This window comes from Chionomys nivalis, chromosome 11 (assembly GCF_950005125.1).
Source record: "Chionomys nivalis chromosome 11, mChiNiv1.1, whole genome shotgun sequence".
NCBI lineage: Eukaryota > Metazoa > Chordata > Mammalia > Rodentia > Cricetidae > Chionomys > Chionomys nivalis.
In genome coordinates, this window is record NC_080096.1 from 51,804,498 (window position 1) to 51,830,953 (window position 26,456).

Consider the following 26,456-nt stretch of genomic DNA (forward strand, 5'->3'; position numbering starts at 1 on the left):
TAAGAACATAGGGGTAGCTTAACATGGATGAAAGTGATTAAAGTTTCCACTTGACTTCGGTTTCTGTCATTTTAGATGAAAAAGAATTTATGAAAATCCTGAGATTTTACCAACAGGCATTCAGAAACTGGGTAACAAACCGTGACGCAAGATAAAGAAGCAATTTCACTCTACCATCAAGAGGAGTAGGGTTACTCTACCACTCAGGAGTCCGGCAAGCACCTGGATTTAAAACATCCCCAGGTTCAGCGCGCGGGCGTCGCTCGCCACGCACAGCATTGTGGGATTTGTAGTCCCGGCTTGCCCCCCCCCCCCCCTTTACACAAATCTTCGCTTGTTCTATGAAATGAACCGGGTACTGGCAGGACCAGGACATCCGACGTTTAGGCAGAATTTCCGAGTCCCGCCGTTCCTTCCTCGGCCCGCGATCCGGGGCGCAGAAGGGGAGACAGCCTCGACGCGCGACGCCTCAGCAGCGCGACGCACACGTTCTGCGTCACCACGGGCTGCGGCGGATGATGAATTCCGGTGCGCGTGTTCGGGCTGCTGTGTCACCCAGTCCTTCCGCACCGGCTGACGGGCTCTTCCGGTCTCTGCGCCCCTCACCTGCAGGCGGGTCTCGGGCCGCAGCCTGGTGCACGCCGGCCAGGGCCTGTGGACTAGTCTCGTGCTGTGCCCGGGAGCCGGGGCTCCTGACCCACGCTGGCCATGGCGAGCGGCGCAGCTCGCTACCGGCTGAGCTGCTCGCTCCCGGGCCACGAGCTGGACGTGAGGGGCCTGGTGTGCTGCCTCTATCCGCCGGGGGCCTTTGTGTCTGTGTCCCGGGATCGCACCACCCGCCTCTGGGTCCCGGACAGGTGAGCGCTCGCCAGCCCTGCCGCCTGTGGCGGATCCCGGGCTTCCAGACACGTGGGAGGGATGAGTCTCCTTCCCTGCGGCGCACCGCTCCCTCTTCCTGCTGTCCGCCCTGCTCCCGCCTCCCGGCGGCTTCCCGAGCTTTCGCACTCCAGGCGAGCGGTCGGTGAAACCGACGGGATTTCGGGGCATGGGTGTGGGATTCTAAGACCGTGCCACCTGTCCTAACTTGACCACTAGCGAGGGGCTTGACCTTGGACGTGCATCTTCGGACACCTTTAGGGGCTTCAGCTTTGGCAGATGATTTAGACTTCAGTATTTATTGCTCCTGTGCACCCTCCCCGGTTCGGCCATATGAAAACTGCTGGCTTGCCCCTCGCTCCGGTCGCAGAAGTGTCGTCTTCTCTCACTTTTCAATTTTTGTAGACTGTAGTTCTCAATAATTGCCTCGCAGAAAGTTAGGCGTGGATTTCTCTCCTGGTTGTCCAACTTAAAGGGGAGGACAGGCCGAACCCTCTCAAATGTTAATTGTTGTGTAGAAATAATGCAATTTACTGAGGAAAAAAAAATCATCATTGCCTTAAATTCTGCCTGCAAGCCCCCCCCCAACCAAAAGTTGAAAACCAGGCCAAATCAATATCAGATGTTACGTTAAAGCACTAATTAGTCAAGAAACTTAATCCTTAGTAAACGGATTTCAGTTTTCAGAAAGAAAAATTGAGCTTAGGTGATGAGTACCGTATATTTTATTCCCTAGGAAGAAGTGATTTCACTGACAGGCTCGCTCTGTTTACAGAACTTTCTTAGAATCTCTTGGGAGAATATGCCTCAAGAAGCAAGCCAATGCACGTATACAGAGATAGGTGGGAAGAGAAGCTTTTTTTGAGATGTTCCTCTGTGTGTGTGTGTGTGTGTGTGTGTGTGTGTGTGTGTGTCGACATCTCTAGTATCGATTGAGCTTATCTGTTGAAGGTGGAATAGGCCAACTTTGAAGTGGAAAAGCTGAAGTTGGAAGGACACTATAGATAGCTAGCATAACAAAAAGTGTAGGTCCTGGATTGAGAGAGGAAGGTTCCCGGTTGTCAGGAGCTAAACTGATGTGAGGGCAGGTCTCAAAGGCTAGCAGGAACCCTTTTCTGAGGTTTATATGTAAAAACACGAGCGGTTTGGTTTAATGTGATTGTTACGTTTCTGCTTGCCTCAGTAGTCTAAAGGAAGAGTGTGGAAGTAGCTGTGTTTGGTGGCTTTTGCTACAGCCACTAGGTGATGGGAGTAGCTGAGTTGGATACGGTGACCTCTGATGGTCTCTTCCAGAATTAACAGTCTATGACATCCCAAACCACTAGGTAAAACTAATAGGCAACTTCCTATGTATTCGAGTATAATTATTGTTGAAATTTGTTCCTTTAAAATGGAGTTCTCAAACAAGCTCAATAAATAAACTTCAAAAATATTGGGGTATCGTGTAACTTCCTGCTTAGTCTATATGAGACCCAGAATTCAATGCCCAACAAGTAAAATTAAATCCAGCAGAAGCATATATCTAGAAGGACAGAAACATTGCAGTAAGGAGTATCTATCTAAAGAATCTGTTTCAGTAGTTGAATCCTGTCATTAAATCTGTACCGGCTGTTGTAGGTTGACAGAAGTGGAATAACTGGGGTGATTATTTTAATCTGGGATCTTTAGACTGAAATAATTTTCTGTTTGAAAACTGGTTGTTCTTTGTTTTTGTTCAAATTTTGTTTACACATTATTCGACTAACAGTGATCAAAAGCTTGCATTTTGCAGCTAAGACTATTTTCATTCCTAGCTGTCCAGGTTAGTGTCTTGGTCACTCAGTGATTGGCCTCTGCATCTCAGCAATAGTTTTCATGACGTAAGAGGAGTCTGTAGCCGGCATCCTGAAAGCTTTTGCTTCATGGTATATTCATTGAGTTAATGAAGGGCTGGCTATACCATATTGGGAGTCAAGTAGTAAATGAAATTTGTTTTTCCCTGTCTGTTGTCGATATGCTTCTGGATCATAGTAGTTAGTGAAGAAATGAACTAAGAATGATAGAATTTAGGAGGTAGAAATAGCTGATGTTAGGGTGGTTTTAGCCAAAGTCCATTGAAGACCCAGACGGTTAACTCAGCAGATTTGTGTACTGAGCTGGACCGCCACATGCCATAGTTTCACACTGCTTCAGACCTCTTTAAACATCACACTAGTTGGATTCCACAAATCTGTCACAGACTTCTGGCGTGAGAGAGATGAGGTTAAGTTTGTCGTTATATTAATTGGCCTTTTGAAAACTACCCATATTTAAAGATAGGATTTAAAATTTAAGACTTTGCATTTTATTTTTCTTGACCATGCTAAATCAAAAGTGACTTTTCCACCTGGTTAACACTGAGCACCATGGATCCTAAGTCAAGACAGTTCTGTGGGGTTAGTTAAATTGGTATTTTAAAAACATTGGCTCCTCTAGCAGTGAAAGTTTCCTCTCCTGTCATTGGTACACAAGTGACCCTGGGTACCTTTACTGTCAGCTTGTTTAGACTGCTAGTGGTGGATCTCTTTTTTTTTTTTTAATTTTTTATGATTTATTTATCTTTATTTTATGTGCATTGGTGTGAAGGTGTCAGATCCCCTGGAACTGGATTTTCAGACAGTTGTGAGCTGCCATGTGGGTGCTGGGAATTGAACCCGGGTCCTCTGGAAGAGCAGTCAGTGCTCTTAACCGCTGAGCCATTTCTCCAGCCCCTAGTGGTGGATCTCTTTAGCTTTAGCTTTCTTCCTCTTCTTCATCTTGCCTTACACACTCCGGGCACTTCTTCAGTGAAGGTTGTTGATAAGGCAGGTGTTTCAGACTTGCAAATTTGAAAACTGTTTTTATGTCCTGCTACTGCAGTGACACTAGAATAGTTTATGATTCTAATCCTGCAGTAATTTTCCTTCCAGATTTTACAGCATTGCTCCATTGTGTTTCTATCGATGGCTTTAGACTGTTGAGAAGTCTGAAGCCATCCTAATATTTTTTACCTGTTATCCTTTAAAAGGAACCTATTTTCATCCATTTCCCTGAACCATCAGTGGACTCTTTAATGATAATAACCTCTGCCCAAAACTTCTCAAATTAATCTGTGCATTTCTTTCTCCATTTTTCTGTCTTCTTTCTTATTAGGGACTTGTTATTTAGATGTTGAGCTGGTTTTCTTCATCTCTTTTCCCTCATGCTGCTTTTTAGTGGGTTGACTGGAGTTGCAGCACCTTCCCATGTCTCTATGGATGGAATGAAAATGGCTTTTTTTTTTTTTTTTTTTTTTTTTTTTGATTTTTTGAGACAGGGTTTCTCCATAGCTTTTTGGTTCCTGTCCTGGAACTAGTTCTTGTAGACCAGGCTGGCCTCGAACTCACAGAGATCCGCCTGCCTCTGCCTCTCGAGTGCTGGGATTAAAGGCGTGCGCCACCACTGCCCGGCTTGAAAATGGCTTTTTAATACTAAAGTTATGTTCTACTTGGTGGTCTTCTTCCTCCAGATTGTTTTGTTTTCCCACCTCACTGCTTGGTCTGGTCATTTTGTTTTATGCTTCAGGTTTTTCTTGGATATCTGTCATTCCTTACGTGATCAGATTTACAAAGCTTCTGGGTGGGGCTTGCTGTCTGAAACCTTTACCAAAGTAATACTATCTGGAGAGCTGTTTTATTTTGCTCAAAGGTCAACAGGATACTGGCGTGGCCTCTGGTGTTTTGTTTTTTTGTGATCTTGGGCTGTGATATGAATGAACGTACTCCTTACTCTCCAAGAATCAATGACTCTTGTGTGTCTGTGCTACTCGGTGTTCTCCCCCCACCCCCAAGACTTTTTTCTAAAACAAAAGTTTCAGATTTTCTAGGGATACAAGAAGGCCACTGTCTCCCTGCTCTGCTTCTCTGTCTCTCCCTCCAGTGCTTTTAAGTATTTTTTTTCATTGATTTAAGAAGTACTTAACGCATTGATTCTCAACCTTCCTAATGCTGCAACTCTTTAATTTGGTTCCTCATGTTGTGATGACCCCAAAACCATAAAATTATTTCATTGCTACTTCATAACTTTAATTTTGCTACTGTTATGAATTGTAATGCAAATACACAATACGCAGGACCCTTGTAGGGGTCGCAGCCCTCAGGTTGAGAACCACTGACTTGATGTTTAACCATGTAAAATATGGTGGTAGGAATTTGGGAAGATACAAAGAAGAAAATGAGACCAAATTCTGGAACTAAGATCCTAATAGATCACTGTAAAAGACCCAAACAAACACCTCTGTTGGAAACTGCTAAAGTATTATATACATAGTTTAACATACTATAAATTTTATGCTGAGTATGCTGCATGGCCACAGAGAATCATGAGCTTGAGCTAAGCTTGGACTGTGTTCCAAGACTGCTTCAAAGACAAACATAAATAGGTTCTTAGTTGTTTTTTGAGCCATCCCTCCCTCCCCAGAGACATTTAAAAACATGTTTTATCTTTAGCTTTTTCCTAGCTTATTAATAAAATTATTTAAAGCCACATTTTCAAAAAACCCATTAAAGAAGATAAACTAAAATTAGCTACTATCAAATAAGTCTTTGAAGAATTTTTTTCCCCCTATGGAGCAGTTTCTGACTGATTCCTAAGACTTACTACTAATCTTTCTTACAAAGCTCTGACTTCTTTGTTGCTATTTTGAGGATGCATTAAACAAATAACTCCCTTGGCCTTCTCTTTTTCTCACTCTAGCCCAGGCTGACCTTGAACCCTGGATCCTACTGCCTTAGCTTCTACACATCCTACACACCCTGCTCTAATTTTTAAAAAGGTGGGGGGCGGTGGTTATGTCTCTTAGCTACTGTTTTATTGCTATGACCAAAGCAGCTTATAAAATAAAGCCTTTAGTTGGGGCTTGCTTACAGCTTCAGAGGGTTAGTCCACGACATTTATGGTGGGGAGCACAGCTGCAGGCAGGCAGACATGGCACTGGAGCAGTCGCTCAGCTCACATCTGATCTGCCAGAGAGAGCAAGACTGGGCCAGGCTTGGGCTTTTGAAACCTCCAAGCCCACTCTCAGTGACAGAGCTCCTCTAAGAAGAACACACCTACTCCAAAAGGCCACACGCCTTAGTTCTTCCCAAATATTAAGCTATATGAGCCTAAGGAAACCATTCTTACTCAAAACATCATGGTGTGTTTGCCCACATGTTTTTGCAGATACCCAAGGAGGATATTGAATGTCCTATTCTATTGCTCTCTGCCTTATTTCTTAAGATAAGTTATCTATCTGAACTGGGAGCATACTTATTTTAAATCAACTAGACTGGCTGGCAGTCAGGTTCCAGGGATCCTCTTGTCTTCCCCCTTCCCTCTGGGTAGCTCTGCTGTTACAGGTGCTCACAGATATACCTGGCTATTTACATGAGGACAGGGGATCCAAACTCAAGCCCTTATGCTTGTATGGCATGTGCTCTTACAAACTATGCCATCCATCACCCAGCCTAATTTTTAATAGACCAAAATACAACAAAATTGACCCTCTTAACTATTTTAGGTATTTTTAGGTGTATAGTTTTATAGTATTTACTATATTTTTAATGTTGTACCCCTTCAACACTATCCCCTCGTTATGATTTTGTCTTGTAAAACTGAAACTACATGTATTTCAGTAGTAATTCCCCTCTTCCTCTTAGCTCCTGGCAACCAGCATTCTACTTTAGATCTTCAAGATTTTAACTTTTAAGCCGGGTGGTACTGACGCAAATCTTTAATCCCAGCATTTGGGAGGCAGAGGCAGGTGGGCCTCTATGAGCTCGAGGCCAACCTGGTCTATAAGAGGTAATTCCAGGACAGGCTCCAAAGCTACAGAGAAACCCTGTCTCGAAAAAACAAACTAAAAATTGACTTTTAGGTAAGTTGTACTTCATATAAGTGGACTCTAATTCATCATTTTATAACTGGCCGATTTCATTTAGCATGTCTTCAAATGTTGTCCATATTGTCCATATTGTAACATATGTCAGGATTTCTACATACAAGCAAGACAGTACATACTTAGATCATTTTTTAAGCATTCTGCCCATCTGTCTTTTGTTTGGAGCACTCAGTGAATTTAAAGTGACAAAATTTCCTCTTAAGGCTGAATAAAATTCTGTTGTTGCGTAGCGTTTTCCTTACCAATTCATCCATGGTGGGCAGTGGGTTACTCCCATAGTTTAGCTATGGTAAAGTGCTATGATTATGACATCTTACGGAGCTCTTTGAAGTTGCTTTTTTTTTTCTATTGGATCATATGGTAATTTAGTGTTCAGTTTTCTGAGTAGAAGAATTACCCAGTATTCACAATGTCCTGTTCTTAGGTGGCATATACTCTTACATCTAATTGGCCTAGTGAATAGCTGAGGTTCTCTGAGTTTTTGTTTTTAATTTGGCCTTGCTGGAGCTTGAATGGGGTCTTACCCTAGCAGACAAAGGCTCTGCTGCTCAACTGTGCCCCAGGCCCCTGGCTTATTTTCTGTGCTGTCATTCCCATTATTGAGTTGGATGTTGAAGTTTTGTTTTGTTTTTTGTTTGTTTGTTTTTTTTGAGACAGGGTTTCTCTGTTTAGCCTTGGCTGTCCTGAACTAGCTTTGTAGACCAGGTCAGCCTCGAACTCAGAGAGACCCGCCTGCCTTTGCCTCCCTAGTGTTGGCCCCTGGAGGATATTGAAGTCTTAACTGTGATAGTAGAACTGTGCTTTCAATTCTGTCAGTTTTCACTTTCTACATTTTTATGATCTTATTAGGTGCATAACTTATAATTTTTAAATATTATTGCTATATTCCTCTTTGGTTTTAATTTCTTGGGACAAGATTTTGTTGTGCATCCTAGGATGGCCTAACCTCCAATTTGCTGGAATCACAAGCGTGCAGTTTCAGTAATATGTAATAATATGCTTGACATGGTACATGATTTAACTAAAAATGAGATTGGTCTAATATTTATATAGTTCCCCCTTACTTTCTTTACTGTTTACATGGAGACTCTTTTTCCACTGTAATTGTGTTTGGGGAGCTAAAGTGAGACCCCTGTGTATAGATAACACATACTTAGATCATGTTTTGGGACATTCTGCCAATCTGTCTTTTGGTTGAGAATTTAGTCCATTGACATTTAAAGTGAGTACATGTTACTATTTCCTATATTCCTGAGAGGATTTTTTTATTTTGTTTTCTCAATCCTACATCCCTTTCTTCAGTTTAGTTGATTAGGGAGTAACTGAAGCCTCTGAAAGTGTGTGTGTGTGTGTGTGTGTGTGTGTGTGTGCGTGCGTGTGTGTGCGCAGCTTGTAGGAGTTGGTTCTCTTCAGCATGTGGTTCTGGGGCATTGAATTTAGGACAATCAGGCTTGTGCACAAGCACCTTTACTAAACCATCTCACTGGCCTTTTTTTCTTTTATTTGTTTATTAAAACAAAACAAAAAACCACAGCTGGGTGGTAGTGGCCTATGCCTTTAATCCCAGCACTCGAGAGGCAGGCGGATCTCTGAGTTCGAGGCCAGCCTGGTCTACAAGAGGTCTACAAGAGCTAGTTCCAGGACAGCTACGGCTGTTACGCAGAGAAACCCTGTCTCAAAAAAGCCTAAACAAACAAACAAAAAACAAAACTGGGGCTGAAAAGATGGCTCAGTTATTAAGAGTACTGACTGTTCTTCCAGAGGTCCTGAGTTCAATTCTCAGCAACCACATGGTACCTCAAAACCATCTGAGTGGGATCTGATGCCCTCTTCTGGCATGCCGGCATATGTGCAGATAGAGCACTTATACCTATAAAATAAATAAATTAGAATAAAAAGCAACCAAAAAAAGAGGGAGGAAATAAAAAGCTAAGGTTGGTCTCAAGCTGGGATTTCTTTTGCCTTCATCTCCCAGGTGCTAAGATAATAGGTGTGCACCACTAGCCCAATTGAGTACTCTTTTTCTTCTCATGACTCTGAATTTATTTTACCTGGAAAACACATATTTCTGGGAGAAGTTTGGTAAAATTTACTTTCTTTTGTCATCTGGAAATATCTTCATTTACCTCCATTTTAAACAGCAGTTTGACAGGGCATGGCCCTACTGGTTGATAAGCAGGTTTTGTTTTATTTTGTTTTCTGTGTGTTTTGACACTTGAATATGTTGACTCAGTACCACCTACCTCTAGAGTTGTTTGTACATGTGCATGGCATGGTAGAAATTGAACCCAGAGCCTCATGCGTATAAAATACTTACCGCTAAACTGTGCCTCCAAAGGTTTTTTTGGTTTGTTGTTTATTTTAAATGGGGAATTTACCTAGTATCATATCTTGTGAGAAGGTGGGGGGGGCTAGAGGTTGATACTGATATTGATGACTTCTTCAGTCACTACCCACATGTTTTTGAGACGTCTCTCAATGAATCTGAAGCTGACCAATGAATGAGTTCTGCCTGTTTTTGCTTCTCTATTGGTAAGGTTCTAGAAATGGGTCACTGCCTGGCTCTTCAGGAATGCTAAGGATCCAGACTTAGTTTTTCTGATTGCACATCAGGCATTTTATTAACTGAGCCCCCTGCCTCTCTGTTCCTAAGCCTAGTATTATAATTTTATATATAGATATGGAAGGTATACTTTTCACAGCTCTGTGTGGAGGTCAAAGGACAACTTGCAGCAGTCGCTTCTCTCTACCATGTGGGTCTGAGGGATTGAACCAGCACCTTTACTTAGCTATTTTACAGGCCCAAGTCTACCATCATACTGGAGAGATTATATGTGATGAGTTGCTTCTGTCATTGTACTTTGTCTCAGTGTGGTTTGCCTTATCTTGAAATTTTTATAGATACATGCATTCATACCTTTATGACCATTATTTGATTAATTATTCCTACCCTCTTCCTCACTCCCTGTTCTAGGACTGCTACAGTATGTGTAAGGTTCACATCATTGATTTCCATGGGCCTCTTCTGTTTACTTTACTATTCTTCCTTTCTTACTCAGACTTGATCACTTCTACTTTCCTGTCTTCAAACTTACCTGCCTGTGTATTATGCTTTGGAAATTGTCTGGTACTTTTCGTTTGCTCCTGTAATCTTCAGGTTCAGAATTTCTTTTGGACTTAGCTCCTTATTGACATTTGTCTTTACTCCTCTATCATTTCCTTGTTTAGCTGCATCTTCTCTTATGTCTTCCAGCATCTGTAAGCATCTGTTTTAAACCAGGTATGGCACATATTCCCTTGCAATTCTAGCACTTGGTATGCTGAAGCAGAAGGGTTACAAATTCCAGATCCAGTGAGGTCCTGTCTTTTGTTTGTTATCCTTTCTCCTAAGATGGTTGTTTTAGACTCTTTGACCAGTGGGTCTGCCATTGGCCTTCTTGTCTTTTTCAGGAACAACTTATAGGGATTTAATTTGCTTCTTTGAGTGGCCAGAGTTTGCTGATGGTCTGTTGTTCAGTGTCTGTGCTGAATCTTAGCTGAGGTGTATCCTTAAGGTCTTAGATCGTTTCTCACCTGTGTTTTCCCTGGGCATGCGCATTCACTTTCTAAGTTACCCCGTAAATGCAGTTGCTTTTGAATACCCTTGTTTTGCGGTTGTTTTGTTTGTATTCTGAGACAGATCTACCCGTGTAGCCAAGACTAGCTTTGAACTAAATCTTCTGGCCTCAGCTTCTGCAAAGATGTCCCATCGCCCTGGCTACTAATATCCTGGATTTTATTGTTTGGCTCTCAAAAGCAGAAAAAGAATGCTGAAGGAAATTCTTCATAAGTCACTTCAGTTCGAGAGGCAGTTGTTTGCATCAGCAGGGAAGACAGGAAGTTTCAACAATGGCGACCTAATTCTGAATAGCAGACTGGGATCAGCTCTGATCTCTGCTATGTGGAAGATAGGATGCTTTATGTACCCTTTGGCTTCTGCTTTTGTGTGCGGTCTGCTACAGGAACATGTGGAGGATCACCCACCATGGAGTTAGAAGGTGACAGATTGGTAGCTGGTACTGTTCGAATTGCCAAAATTGATTAAAATTAACTTCAATAGGCCGGATGTGTAGTGTGCATGGGCTCAGGGTTTGATCCCAGCAAACTCAGTTTCCAGTCTATATCTTACCCTGGAAGTTGCAAACCATCAGTTGACACCATAGTTCTCAAGTAGTACTACCAGATAAATTCTGCCAGTGCTAGATTCTGCTGTCAGAGTGGGATGACAGATTCCTGCTTCTTCCAACCTCAGCTAGCATCTTTACAAAAGTCTCTGCAGTTATTATCCTTTTGGGAAGGGGACAGTCCATTGATTCTCCTCTTAATCTGCTAGTGTAGAAGTGATTTTCCATGGGCATCCTAAGTTTTTACTACTTTTTTAATAGCTATTTTTACACTATTGAAAGTTGCATTCTTGTTTTTCCCCCGTCATCCTCCCTGTAATGCCTTTATTGATCTTTGAACTACCATTTATATTTAAAGGACTAGTGAGTAGGCTTTAGAGGGGGAAAAAAAAACAGAAGTAGACCATTGTGTTGGAGTGTTCAGTTTTTGTTGGCTTGTTTCAGTTTGTCTCCAGTTTGATCTTGTTATGTGTACTCGCCTAGTTGCTTTAACTGGGTTGTGAGCTCTTTGATTGCCAGAGGTATAACTGTCTATCCCTCTTAGTTGCTAGTTTATTGTTTTCTGCACAATATATCATACCATTGTTTCACTTACCTAAGGCAGGAATGCTGAATCATTGATGTATGTGACAAATGGGCAATCATTTGTAATCCAAGGAAGGCACTTACTAATGCACTGTGTTCCCAGACAGTAGATTTGTTCCTTTTTTTTTCCATTCTGAAATGATTGACATTCTAGCTGTTTAGCTGCATTTACCATACTATACTAATGAGTAGTAAGTTTATACTTCATTGAGCAAATTTAGTTTACTGACTGGATTTCATTGTCTTAATTTCAAGTATTTCAGTTCCCCAGAGCTATCTTAGAATAGCAATAACTAATGAGTAGAATGGTGTTGGAGAATGAGAAAAGGCCACTTAGACTATTTATCTCCTGCCTTTTCTTGTTTTTCCTCTTAATATATTCTGAGAAAACATGATTTTTCCCAGTCTGATATAATACTCTACTTATGCAACGAAGCCATTTAATGTTTCATTTAAAACAATAGCGTCTTTGAATGGCATACACTCTTAAAGTTTAGCTTGCACACTGAGTGGTAATGAATATGTTCATGTTTTATGTCTTAGGGTAAGCCAGGAGGAGGCAGATGTATACCTATTAATGATTCTGTCTTTCCAGTCCTAACAGGGGCTTTACAGAAATGCATTGTATGAGCGGCCACTCTAATTTTGTGTCTTGTGTGTGCATCATACCCTCAAGTGATATATATCCTCATGGACTAATTGCCACTGGAGGAAATGACCACAATATATGCATTTTCTCACTGGAAAGCCCTATGCCAATTTATACTTTAAAGGGTCACAAAGATACTGGTGAGTATAACTTGATGGTTTGTTTTGTTTTTAATTTTAAGACTTTCAGTTACAATCCACCTACCTTTTTTTTCTCGTTTTTGGCTATGTTTGTTAGTGGAAACCTTTTTGGGTCATCTTAGTTATGTAAATTTTCTGTTATAAATTTACTTTCAGATTTAACAATTGGTATATCCAAATAGTTTTTTTCCTTTTGGTACTGGGGATGAGATAGTTTTCATGTGTACTAGGAAGCCTCTAACACTGAGCTATACTTCATGTCTTTATAAATATGAAAGATAAAGTGTTGAGTTATAAAAGAAAGAGACTGTGATATTATTATGCCTCATAATTTTTGTTTTCTTCTATTTTTATAAAGAAGTTATTTACTTAATAAAACAGTTTTGTTTTGTCTTGTAAGATATCTCTATTAACACATCAAAACACAGACTGAGAACGATGTGTTTAAGGATATGGTATAATTTTTGTTTATTTTTCAAGACAGGGTTTCTCCGTGTAACTGTCCTAACTGTCCTAGAACTCACTCTGTAGACCAGGCTGGCCTCAAACTCACAGAAATCCACCTGCCTCTGCCTCCAAGTGCTGGGATTAAATGGGATTAAAGATGTATGCTACCACCACCCGGCATGGTATAATTTTTGAAGGGAAAATACTTTGAAATATCATAGCTCTCTGTTATGAAATGATGTGTAAAATCAGTGTGGTTACGTGTACTTGTTTTTATCTTATTTCACTTTTTAAGATTTATTTTTATAGGTGGGTGTGTTGGCATATGCCTTTAATTCTAGCACTCAGGAGGCAGAAACAATCAGATCTTTCTGAATTTGAGGCCAGCCTAGTCTACAGAGTGAGTTCCAGGAGAGCCAAGACTGTACAGAGAAACCCTGTCTTGAAAAACAAACAACAAAAAGATGTATTTTTATCATTTGTAATTATGTATGTGTGTCTACACAGACACCTGAGTGCAGGTGCTCATGTAGTTCAGAGACAAAAACTCTCCTGGTGCTGTAGGTGGTTGTTAGTCACCAGATATGGGTGCTGGGAGGTGAACTCAGGACCCCCGAAAGAGCATATACACTGATAGCTGTACTTATTTTATATAGTGTTTTTTATATAGTGTGTGTAGAAGTTTGGGACTTGATCTGTAAACACTTAAACTTAATTCCTATAAAGAATGTGAAATTGTATATATGTAATACTTTTTTTTTTTTTTTTTGGTTTTTCGAGACAGGGTTTCTCTGTGATTTTGGAGCCTGTCCTGGAACTAGCTCTTGTAGACCAGGCTGGTCTCGAACTCACAGAGATCCGCCTGCCTCTGCCTCCCGAGTGCTGGGATTAAAGGCGTGCGCCACCACCGCCTGGCTATGTAATACTTTAAATGAAGAGTGACACAAATTTAAAGTTGTTTCTGTTATGAAATAAATTAAATGTATGCAAATTAGAGGCTTGGTATTTTATAGTGAGTTATTAAATAAATATGTGTACGCAGGAGTAAATAGTATAAAAATCCCCTCCATGAGTTTTCATAGCTTTAAGTATTATCAGTGGCTTATATTATTTAATTTTCTTCCTCTACCATGGTAGAGGAAGTTTTGGTGTTTTTTTTTTCTATAAGTATTTCAGTATATATCGTTGCAAAGTTTTTTGTAAAGGGTTAGTTCTTAAATGTTTTAAGCTTTTCAGGCTATATGACTGTTATAACTCCTTAATTCACACAAAAGCATGAATCAGAATGTCTATTGTATATATAGCATAGGCAGATCTTCAACTTGCTTAGCCTCTGGGGTAGCTAGGATTATAGGCTTATGCCACCAAGTTCATTGGAAAAAAATTTATTTATGGACACTTGAAATGTGTATTTCATGTAGTTTATGTTTCACCAAATGTAGTTTTAATTCCACTATCACTTAAGAAGATAAAATTGTTTGGCTTTTGTGGGTTGTAAAAAACAAGTGGTTAATATGCATTAATTTGCTGATTTTTTTTTTCCCCTCCGCTAACAGTGATTCTGTGTGTGAGTGTATGTGGGAGTGGGGAAATGATGAGCAGGAACAGCCTTGGCTGTTGCTCTTCAAGTGCTGCCCACCTTTCTTTTTCTTTTTTTGGTCTTCACTTTGTTTTATTCTTATGTACAAAGACTGGCGTTCATCTTTTCCACTGGGTAGAGTCTTGAAGAATCCATTCTAGGTCGCTTAGTCCAACTTAATGAAGCCGATGTCCTTCGCGTACTGCCAGAAACACTGGCACATGTTCAGCCCGTATTTCCCGATCAGACCGTGGCGGTTTGAGCAGACGCGGCAGGAGCGAGATCCCTGGCCGAACTTCCGCGGGTGACTCCAGTACAGCTGCTGGTGACCCATGTTGCCTCACTGACGGCCGACGATCCAAAAAAAAGCTCTTTCTTTTTTTTAAATTAACTTTGGGCAAGGTGTAGTGTTGTGTACACCCTTTAATCCTAGCACTTGAGAGGTAGAGGCAGGTGGATCTCCGAGTTTAAAGCTAGCCAAGGCTACATGAAATTATTTTAGTAGTATGTTTGGCAGATACATACCACAACACATGTAAGAAGGTCAGATGATTACACTCGGGAGTCAGTTCTCTTCTGCCATCTTGGGATCCAGTGATGGAACTAAGATTTTCAGGCCTATGCACAAGTATCTTCTTTCATAGAGCCATCTCTCTACCCTTACCTTTTTATAAAGTTTTGAGAAAAGGACTCTCAGTAGCCCGAGGCTTGCCTGGCCATATAGCAACCTGAGGGGTTCTGCCGGTTTTCACCTCCCCAGCACTAGGATTCTAAGCGTGGTCGTGGTTGCATGGTCACCTGTCAACCCTTGGGGTTTTTTTTTTTTTTTTGAGACAGGGTTTCTCTATGTATCTCTGGCTGTCCTGGAACTTGCTTTGTAGACCAGGCTGTCCTTGAACTCACAGAAGTCCACCTGCTTTCTACCCTTGAGTGGGTAGATTAAAGGTGTGTACCACCACCAGCCCTTGGCATTTTTATATGGCCTTTGCATTTTGAGTTTAGGTCCTCGTGTTTGTAAGGCAATCCCATTACCAACAACCTTTTCCCCAGCTCCAGCTTTTTTCTCCTAAAAGGAAGAAATAGCCATATTATCATTATCATACTTGAAACAAACAAAAATTCTTGCTATCAACTATCTAATGAATATTTACAGTTCCCAACTGACTCAACATTTTTTTCATGCTTTGAATCCTGACCCTGACAAAGTCCATTTGCCAATTCCATCTAACACTCCTGAAGGTTGAGTAGCTCATAGCTGCCTGTAATTCCAGTTCCCAGGGTATCCAGTACCTTCTTCTGGTGTCTACAGGCACCTGCACACATATGACATACACTCATACAGGCATATACACATAAATGGAAATAAGAATTGAAACAAACAAGCCCTAGAACTCTTTGAGTATTGCCCTTATGGCCACAAAGCTTGTAGCTGATTCAGCGAGGCCTTTTCCCCAGACATTCAGGCACCAAAGCTTTTCATCTTGATCACTGTGTTCCCTCACAGCTCCTCTGAATAGAATTTTATTGACTAAGAAACTGTCACTTCACAAAGTTACTTAAAAATTATAATACTTTAGAAGCTTGCCAGGTTGAGCATTTGTTCACATGAAAATATACTAACTAATTACTTTTCCCCCTTAGTTTGTAGTCTTTCGTCTGGAAAATTTGGGACATTACTTAGTGGCTCATGGGACACCACTGCTAAAGTCTGGCTGAATGACAAATGCATGATGACATTACAGGTATTGTTTCTGTGTGGATATTTTAGATAAGTGGAGATTGAAGATTCTGCGGCATCTCAGGTTGATACCTTTGTTACTCACAGGGTCACACAGCTGCAGTATGGGCCGTAAAGATTTTACCAGAGCAGGGCTTGATGTTAACTGGATCAGCAGACAAGACTATTAAACTGTGGAAGGCTGGAAGGTGTGAGAGGACTTTTTCAGGTAATGTCAGTGTTAACAACTTTTATAATACATAATATTCTTCTAACCTGCTCAATTGTTTATTGTTTTTCCTCGAAAGTTTAGAAGCTGAAAAATGGTAATTTTAAAAACTCAGTATAATTGGGACATTTGGGTGAGTGTGGTTTTGTGTATGCTGTGTATGGAGTTAAACTAGTTCTTTGATTCAGTGAGGCATCCGTTGTCTGGTTATTTGGTTGTTTGTGGGCGTTCAGCTTTGGGGATTTGAACTTTCCCTTGTACTTTAAAGCACATGCTCCCGCTGAACCACACCTTCAGCCTCTGCTGACTAATAGGAGTGTCACGCTGTTTGCTCATTTACTATAGGCCATTAATATTTGGGTGTGAGTTTTTATTGTTTCTCCTTTTCATTTATCCCTTAAAAATTAAAATTCTGGTGGCACATTCCTTTAAGCCCAGCACTCAGAAGGCAGAGCAGTAGATCTCTCTGAGTTGGAGGTCAAGCCTGGTACAAAATATCTTGAGGGTTTTGGAAATCATCTGGAGAAGATAGAAAAATATAGAATAACTTCCTATGACTGGGGATAAACAATATTGCTAAATGGCATTGATTATCAGACCACTTTGTACAGGAGAAAATAAAATTTCTATAACTTGAAAAATTAGGTTTCAATACTCATAAGTTTTATGGTATTAATAAGCTGCACAGTGTTATCAACCAAATGGTGCATTTTATTGATTTGTATTCTTTTTTAAATCCAGGGCACGAAGACTGTGTAAGAGGTCTGGCAATTTTGAGTGAAACAGAATTTCTTTCCTGTGCAAACGATGCAAGTATTAGAAGGTGGCAGATTACTGGAGAGTGTCTTGAAGTATACTATGGACATACAAATTATATTTATAGCATATCTGTCTTTCCAAATTGTAGAGGTAAGATTAACATATGGTATATATTTAAATTTTTGCTATTACATTATATTCTTTAGAAATTTCTGTGACCATCTTTATATTAATTCAGAGTAGATGACTATATTATAAAAAGACCTTTGAGTGTCTGAGGAGAGACTTTGTGTAATTAATTGGTCCAAAGAATAGAGTGTAAAATATGAAATGAATAAAAGTATGATTTTGAAGTTGTAACAAGTTACAAAATCTAAAATTAATCTTAAATTAGTTATTACATAGAAAAACATGATCTATAAATATGCTCGATTTTATCTAAACAGATTTTTCTTCTGTTTTCATCTACTTTAGATTTTGCGACAACAGCAGAAGACAGATCTCTGAGAATCTGGAGACATGGTGAATGTGCCCAGACAATCCGGCTTCCAGCCCAGTCGATATGGTGCTGCTGTGTGCTAGACAATGGTGACATTGTGGTCGGTGCGAGGTATTATATTCTAGTCAGTCAATAAACTTTTGTGTTTAGGTGGTTGGTTGGTACTTGAGTGTGCATAAGTAAACCATGTGGACTGTTTGCACATTGTTGTTACTAAGTAAACAACAGTAATAAGAACTTTTCAAGACCTGGTACTTACTTTGTGGTATAGTATTATAAATTGTATAGTGAAAACTCCAAATTCCAAAGAAGTTAGAAGAAAAACTAGAGATCTGTATGAGAAAACTTTCTATAAACATTAAATTGGATTTTGAAAATTGAGTAAGAAATTGGAATTTCTGTCGAGATAGCACAATTTCCGTTTATGGAGTGAATGTGTGTAGATGAGGGAAATACTGGAGGATTAAGGTTGGGGGATAGCAAATGGTAGGTGCGATGGAGTTTGCCTGGGGCTGAGATTTGAACTAGGTCATTTTGGTGCTTAGGATTAAAGGATTGTAGCTCTTAAGCAAGACGGGTCAGATTTAAGTGGAATTTATGAATTATACAGATTGGGTTCGACTAGAAGTTACATTGGACAGGAAAGCAAACTAGACATGAATTGTACTAGGAATGTGTGGTTATAAAACACTGACCTCAAAATAATAATGATAATTCCCATTAATAAAAATAGAAAAGTAGGCCGGGCAGTGGTGGCACACGCCTTTAATCCCAGCACTCGGGAGGCAGAGGCAGGCGGATCTCTGTGAGTTCGAGGCCAGTCTGGTCTACAAGAGCTAGTTCCAGGACAGGAACCAAAAAGCTACGGAGAAACCCTGTCTCGAAAAATCCAAAAAAAAAAAAAAAAAATAGAAAAGTAGGAGAATTAATTTGGTTCATAAAGAAGGAAATACTTTGACTTAAGACTTGTTGAGTACTGTCTTGCCACATTGCCAGTGGATCCTAAGTAATCAGATGGAATTCTAGAATAAGAACTGAGCCTAAAGATGTACACCAAACTGTCTCTGAGTGAGAAAATATAGAAGGACAGAAGACTAGCAGTGAATCCTGTGGAAAACTCTGACTATAGAAAGCTCAGTAGGTTATAAAGGACACAGGAGTCCAGATGTCAGAGTTCAGGGAAATGGAAAAGGTTTTGGAGGGAGCTTAATGTCAGTGGCCTAAGTGTGTAAGAGACTGAAGAATAGAAAGGTAGGAAGGCATTTGGATTTGTTTTTGAAAGATGGTACATGTTGTTGCTGTTACATTTCAGTAGAAATTGTGGGCAGAAAATAAAGGGAATGAAGGGGTGATTGACAGAGGAAAAGACTGTAGCTAGACACTGAGACCAAGAAGAAGGTGACAGCTCTGTGTGTACATTTAATAGCGCTCTTTTAGTTTGGTTGGAGCAGGGATTCATTGGTTGACATAATATTTCACAAAGCTTGGTAATGTCAAAGGAAAATAAGCCAACCAAGACAGTGAAACTGACATTAGTAGACAGCTAAGGGATATTTTACAGCATCGACAGTTTAAACTAGCCAGCGAGACTCCCCACTTTATTAAAGCTGAGAAAACATAGTCATAAGACTAGAATATAGGTTGAGGCCTACTATTTAGCCATTCAAATGGAACTGTGTTTTTACCTGAGCACATTGAGCACCTGCTGTGTGATAAACCTACGTTGGGTCTTTGAGTGTTTTATATAGGAACTGGCCCTTTTTTGTTTTGTGGGGTTTTTTGTTTGCTTGCTTGCTTTGTTTGTGCATTTTTGTTTTGCATGTGCAAGTGTGTACATTTTGTTGATTTTGTTTTGTTGTTTTGATTACTTGTTTTCAATTTTTTTGTTTTGTTTTCAAGACAGGGTCTTGCTGTGAAACCTAGGCTGTAATTAGAAGTATATGCCACAATGTCCAACCAACTCTTTTTGATAGTGTACGTTACCTATGTAATAGTAATTTTAAGAAGTAAATACTGTATTTTTAAATTTTCACAGTAAATATGGAGCATAAAATTGAATATTGTGCTGGTCGTAATGACACTTACCTGTAATCCGAGCACTTGAGAGTCTGATGTGGGAAATCATACATTCAAGACTGGCCTTGTTGTGTATAAATACTGTGGCCATGTTGTATGCACATACCTGTCTCAGAAAAACCAAATGCTGGGATATAACTCAGTGGTAGAGCACTAGCCTAATGGATACAAGGTTCTGGTAGGTTCAGTCACTGGCATTTTTTTTAGAAATTGAAAATTGTGGCAGGATGGTGGTGGCGCACGCCTTTAATCCCAGCACTCGGGAGGCAGAGGCAGGCGGATCTCTGTGAGTTTGAGGCCAGCCTGGTCTACAAGAGCTAGTTCCAGGACAGGCTCCAAAAGCTACAGAGACACCCTGTCTCGAAAAATCACCCCCCCCCCAAAAAAAAGAAAAGAAAATTGTGTTTAAATGTATTTTCTCTTCTTTACCAGCAACTTCTTTACATAGCTGGATAATGTATGCTATAGTCAGCATTCTTCACAATGCATAGTGATACTTTTCATATTTATGCATACAGATAATTTTTGTTTTATTCACATGAGGGAATGATAATAAACTGTGTCAGTGACTTAAATTGGTTTACTTTTTTTGTAGTGATGGTATTATTAGAGTGTTTACAGAGTCAGAGGATCGGACAGCAAGCACTGAGGAAATCAAGGCTTTTGAGAGGGAGCTCTCTCAGGCAACTATCGATTCCAAAACTGGTGACTTAGGAGACATTAATGCGGAGCAACTTCCTGGGAGGGAACATCTCAATGAACCAGGTAACTATTATAGAGTAACTGTAGTTCAGGCAGTGGTGGCGCACACCTTTAACCCCAGCACTTGGGAGGCAGAGGCAGACAGATCTCTGTGAGTTGAAGGCTGGCCTGGTCTACAGAGTGAGTTTCAGAACAGCCAAGGCATAACAGAGAAACTATCTCGGGGGTGGGGGGAAAGAGAACCGCCACACTTGCCTTTTGGAATACCGAGAGTAATAACAGAAAATGTTTGATAATGTTTCATTTGTTCTCAATGCCAGATACTGATACTTGAGGATTTTTACTATCACACATAACTGATGAGAGAAGCCATATTCTTCTTGTTTGTCTTAATGTTAATTTAGAAGCATCCATTAAAAAAATGTTAAAATTTGTCTGTTTTTGGATTTTGCTCTGCTAGTCAACCTTTGATTGTTAAAATATTTGTTTTAAGGTACTAGAGAAGGACAGACTCGTCTAATCAGAGATGGAGAGAGAGTTGAAGCCTACCAGTGGAGTGTCAGTGACGGGAGGTGGATAAAAATTGGTGATGTTGTTGGCTCATCTGGTGCTAATCAGCAAACATCTGGAAAAGTGTTATATGAAGGGAAAGTATGTCTACTTCTGCTTTCTAATTATTATTTTAAACTACACAGAAAATTAGAAATTTTCTCTGCTAATAAAATTTTCTTTGGTATTTTGGCATTATAAAGTACATTATTGTAAAAAAAATTATCTTCTGTCTTAAAGTAGATTTAATTTATACATTAAAATATATAATTAAACTTTCAAATATATATCTATATAAAATCTTTCCGTGTAGAGGAAGCTGCATATGACAAATAAGCCATTATCTATCATTTAGAATTTCCCATACAAAACTGTTTCCAGTCAGTTTGGATTAGGAGTTTCTTTCATCTCATGCTTAATGCGTGTCTCTGTTAAACTTGGTAATACATGAGGGACACTGTAGGGCTGTGCTTATGTGCCAGTGTCTTGGTGAGTAGGGCACCCTAACAGCTAAAAATTTTGACCTTGAGATCAACCATTTGGGAGCCTTGTTTTGGATCTGGAATTAATAAGTAGTGATACTCAGTTCCCCATCTCAGCCATCGCCTGCCCCACTCCTAATGAAACACTAATTTTGCAGCACGTGCACACTTTGGCTCCTTATCTGCCAATAGAAAGCTTTTACCTTTGCATTTTGGAGAATGTTTTAAAGTACAAATTGTTAGAATAAAAACACCTAACACCTGTATTATTTTATATACATTTTTACCATATTTGAACAGGTGAATTATCTATCTTTTGTGTTTTCTTTTTTCATTATAGGAATTTGATTATGTTTTTTCAATTGATGTCAATGAAGGTGGACCATCATATAAATTGCCGTATAATGTCAGCGAGGATCCCTGGCTGGCCGCGTACAACTTCTTGCAGAAAAATGATTTGAATCCCATGTTTTTGGATCAGGTGGCTAAATTTATTATTGAAAACACAAAAGGTCAAAAGCTGGGACTTGGTAATACCAGTTTTTCAGACCCATTTACAGGTGAGTTTGGACTTGTATTAAGTCTTACGTACTAACGTTAGTGTTAGGGTTGGGGGCCGTGTGTGTGTCGGGGAGGAGGGTATTTGTTTCGATTTAGTGGAGATATTAACCAATGTCTTATGCACGTGCAAATACATACTCTTACTACTGAGGTATAACTCAGCCTTTTTATCTTGTAATGATAAACCTCAAACTGTACACCAGGTTTATATTTCACAGAAACAATTATGAAACTACTCTCTTTCAAAATATATCTTTGGGGCTGGAGAGATGGCTCAGTGGTTAAGAGCACTGGCTGCTCTTCCAGAGGTCCTGAGTTCAATTCCCAGCAACCACATGGTGGATCACAACCATCTGTAATGAGATCTGGCGCCCTCTTCTGGCATGTAGGCATACATGGAGGCAGAATGTTGTATACATAATAAATAAATAAATCTTTAAAAAAATATATATATCTTTGTGGAGCTGGAAAGATGGCTTAGTGGTTAAGAATGCCTAATGCCGCTCTTTCAGAGGACTCAAGTTGAGTTCCCAGCACCTACAGGAGAAGGCTCACAACTGCCTAAAACTCCATCTCCAGAGAGAAACTAATACCCTCTGCAGGCATAGTACATATGTGCATACCCCCATTGTACACAGGTCTACACATAGTTAACACTAAATAAAAATATATATGAACATACACATATCTATAAATATACATATATGCATATACACGTGTATACATATATGCATACATATATAGTGGCTGAACGGATGGCTCACTGCTTAAGAACACTTACAGAGCACCCAGATTCAGTTCCCAGTCCAGTGGCTTACTACCATCTGTAACTCCAGCTCCAGAGAACCCATTGCCCTCTTCTGATGTCACACATGTAGTACACATACATACATGCATTCAAGACATTCATGCACATAGAATAAAAATAAATAAAACAAAAAAAATTAGATATATAACCTCCCAGTAAACTAAATAAAATTAAGATACTTTGATTCAATAATTTGAAATAAAAAAATTAAAGATATGCTTTTATTTATTTTTTTATGGTGATAAGCCTCAAATCTAGGAATTTATCCATACCATGCTTGCCTGTATCACTAAGCTACACTCCCAGACTTTGTAGTTTCTGTTTTTTGAAATAAAAACTTTCTACTGGATTTTTTAAAATTAATTTGTGTGTATGTGGGCAGATGTTTGTGGACATACATAAGCCATAACACGTGGAGGTCAGAGGACACCTCTCAGGAATTGGTTCTCTTCTCCCAGGTGTTTCCCAAGGATCAAACTCAGGTTCTTAGGCTGGCCAGCAGGTGCCATGACTTTTCAAGCCATTTCACCAGGGCTGGTTATTTGGTTGGTTTTAGGTTTTGTTGTTGTTTTTGAGACAGAATTTCTCTATGTAGCCCTAGCTCTCCTGGAACTCACTCTGTAGACCGGCTAAGTAGCCTTGAACTCAGAGATCTGTCTATCTCTGCCTCCCAAGTACTGGGATTAAGGCGTGTGCCACCATGCCCAGCTGCTCTAGGCTTTTTTAAAATGTGTGTTATGGCTGTCTTAGCTACTTTTCTGTTGCTGTGATAAGACACTGTGACCAAGGCAGTTTATGAAAGAAAGTGTTTCTTTGGGACTTGCAGTTTCATGCTTAAAATCCATGACCATCATGGTGAAAAGTAATGGCAGCAGGCAGGTGCTGGAACAGTAACTGAGAGTTCCCATCTTGAGGCACAATCACAAGGCAGAGAATTAATTGTGAGCTGTGTGTGGTTTTTGAAAACTCAGAGCCTGCCCTAAGTGACACAAATTCAACAAGGCCACACCTGATCCTTCCCAAACAGATCCAACTGAGGACTGGGTATTCAAATGCATGAGCCTATGGGGACTTCCTTTTTTTCAAACCATCACAGTGTTTTCATATGAGGTTTGATAGATGTATGTCAACTCTAAGGCAGAGATTGATCATGTGATTTGTATTCTATTACTGTAATTTAATATGTTATCTGTAATAAAAATGACATTAATGGGATTAGGAGTTATTGCTAGCATATAAATTATAATCCAGGAAGTATTGCTATACATATTGGATCCAGAAAATTGAGGTACAGAGGAAGTAGGATATTTTGTCTCTTCTTTGAACAAGACTTCTAAGTAAAATTTTAAAATAGATACTTACAGTTAATGTCTTCCTTTTGTGATGCATGTATTTGTGTGCGCCTGCATGTGTTATAGTTGGGTTTAAATTCAGGAAAGGCCTTGTACATTCTAGCCAGGCATTTTTCTGTGGTCTCCTTTTCTTCTTACCCGTGTTTTTCATGTGCTAGTGCTTTTTGTTTTATAAAATTCCCATGTCCCTTTCTTCCAAATTCTTCTTTGGGTAGATTTCCTTTCTTTCCTCACAAGTACTACATGATCGTCACATTCTCTTCTCTCATTCTAGTGTAAGAATCCATTGTCTATTTACATAGTTGAACTAACATAATCAAAATTTTCAGAATCTGGTCAGTTGTCCTCATCAACTTAGACCATGAAACCCAATACGGATAAGTTCAACAGAACCACCATATGTGGGTTTCTCATGTATACTTCAGCATTGCCAGGGCATAAATTTCAAAATTTCAAATTTCATAAATGGTTTAACCCTCCAAATACTTGGATTTAGCATAAAGAGAAGGGTGGGTGAGACTGCATACTTAGTGCCTGGATATTTTCTTGTTTCAGACTATGGTGCAAAACAGTGAACACATTGTAGTCCTGTAAAACTAGGCACTTGGCTCTGTCTGGGATATTAGCAACCACTCGGCTTGTTTTGTTCTTCTAAATTCTAACTTTATAAGTTGCGTGTGTGTGTTGGGGGGTGCACCTGTGTGAGTATGCGTGCATGTATATGTACTAAAAAATTTTCACGCATCTGTGCTTGTGTGCACATCAGTGAAAATGTTTTCTTTGTTGCCCTCATACGCTGTAGCATTTCTCTCTCCATCAGTTGATGTCAGGAGTTACAGTTATATTTTCTACAGTTATATTTCCTGCTAGATTCTCAGCACTGTGCACTCTTTGACATGTGAGTTAAGGAACCCAGAGCTTTCCAAAAGATTAACATTAATGTCAGTGGTATTCATACAACAGCAACCACAGGAATCCTAGTAAATCTGTACAGGAATGATAATAGGAATTCCATACATATATTGTTAGGTCACACGCCACTTACAATTCTATATTTTGATTTCAGTTATTTCCACATGAATGTGCTGGGGCTAACATTTCAAACTGGTGTCAGTTAAGAAACTACACTTAGGAGCAGGAGAGACAGCTCAGTGGTTAAGAGCACTTACTGCTCTAGTAGAAGACACAAGTTCTGGTACCGGCACCATGTGACAGCTCACAACTGTTTGTAACTCCAGTTCCAGGGGCTCTGATGCATCAGAGGACCCTAGGCACATGCATGGTGCATAGACATGCATACAGGTATAAAATACATATATACACACACACACACACACACACAATTTTTTTTCACGAAATATATTCTGCCCTTTCCCCAGCTCCATTCAAATCCTCCCTGCCTCTCCACTCAATACAACTCCATGCCCTTTCTTTCTGTCTTTAGAATACAAATAGGCAAACAAAATCCACAAGAATTCACACACACACCAAAACCCATGAAAACACAAAATCGGAAACCATAATATACAAACCAAACACCAATAAGACCAGGAAAAAATTACAAACAAAGCAACACAAGACAAAAAAGTCTACAAAAATATGCAAGTACAATTGAGTTTGTTTTGTGTTAACCATTTACTACTGGGTGTGAGGCCTGTCCTCAAACGTGGTTATATCCCCAGTGAGACTAATTTTTTCTTTGTGAGTGGCATATACATTTTTAAAAGGAAAAGAACTGTGCTTGGAGAAGCACTGAAATTTTAGTTTCTGTGCAACAGTAAGCTATTTGGCTATAATCTCTCTCATTCTGTCATGTGACAGCTTTGCTACAGGTCTTTTTTTTTTCTCCCAAACTTTGGTTCTTTTAGCATAAATACCACGCTGTTTATCAGTTTTAATGTACTTGAGCTTTTCCGTTGTTCTGCATGGATAGGTGGTGGTCGCTATGTTCCTGGCTCTTCAGGACCTTCCAACACAGTGCAGACGGCAGATCCTTTCACAGGTGGGATGCATTTCATTACTATAATCTTGATATATTGGCTTGGTATATAACATTTTGTATTATATATTGGCTTTACATTTTGGAGATATGATCCAATAATAGTTCCCTTACGTGTATTTTCAATTTTGATAGATCTTTAACTTATAATTTTGACTTTTTCCTACAGTGTGTAGATTTTCTCATGATTTTAAAGAACATGTAACCAGAACATTGTTTTCTCCAGTGGTTCTTCCAACAAGGAGAGCAGAGTAGTTAGAAATAGAGTATTTAATGTAAGATGACCATAGTACCAACCTTAGCTCTACCACATGCTTTCTGTGAGAAATTGGCAAACTATTTAACTCCTCTGGGCTTTTTTTAAAAT

The 26,456-nt window shown here is 39.7% G+C and overlaps 2 protein-coding genes across 2 annotated transcripts in view; one reads left to right on the forward strand and one right to left on the reverse strand.

Annotated features, from left to right (window-relative positions):
• The first annotated feature begins 544 nt into the window (after positions 1–544).
• The window catches only part of Plaa (phospholipase A2 activating protein), a 35,445-nt gene continuing 9,533 nt past the window's right edge, over positions 545–26,456 (forward strand). The window contains exons 1-10 of the mRNA XM_057784382.1: positions 545–857; positions 12,137–12,330; positions 15,998–16,098; positions 16,182–16,302; positions 17,044–17,211; positions 17,536–17,671; positions 20,232–20,401; positions 20,832–20,989; positions 21,710–21,929; positions 26,024–26,092. Of these exons, the coding sequence (XP_057640365.1) occupies positions 709–857; positions 12,137–12,330; positions 15,998–16,098; positions 16,182–16,302; positions 17,044–17,211; positions 17,536–17,671; positions 20,232–20,401; positions 20,832–20,989; positions 21,710–21,929; positions 26,024–26,092 (1,486 nt within the window). The 5' untranslated portion in view covers positions 545–708. The remainder of the gene's footprint in view (positions 858–12,136; positions 12,331–15,997; positions 16,099–16,181; positions 16,303–17,043; positions 17,212–17,535; positions 17,672–20,231; positions 20,402–20,831; positions 20,990–21,709; positions 21,930–26,023; positions 26,093–26,456) is intronic.
• On the reverse strand, positions 14,416–14,738 carry LOC130883689 (40S ribosomal protein S29-like). Its single transcript, XM_057784383.1, has one exon. The coding sequence runs from the start codon at positions 14,688–14,690 to the stop codon at positions 14,523–14,525; it is 168 nt and encodes a 55-aa protein (XP_057640366.1). The 5' UTR covers positions 14,691–14,738; the 3' UTR covers positions 14,416–14,522.

Excerpts from the sequence above, each read along its gene's own strand:
- LOC130883689 (XM_057784383.1), bottom strand. The coding sequence starts at position 14,690 with ATGGGTCACCAGCAGCTGTACTGGAGTCACCCGCGGAAGTTCGGCCAG.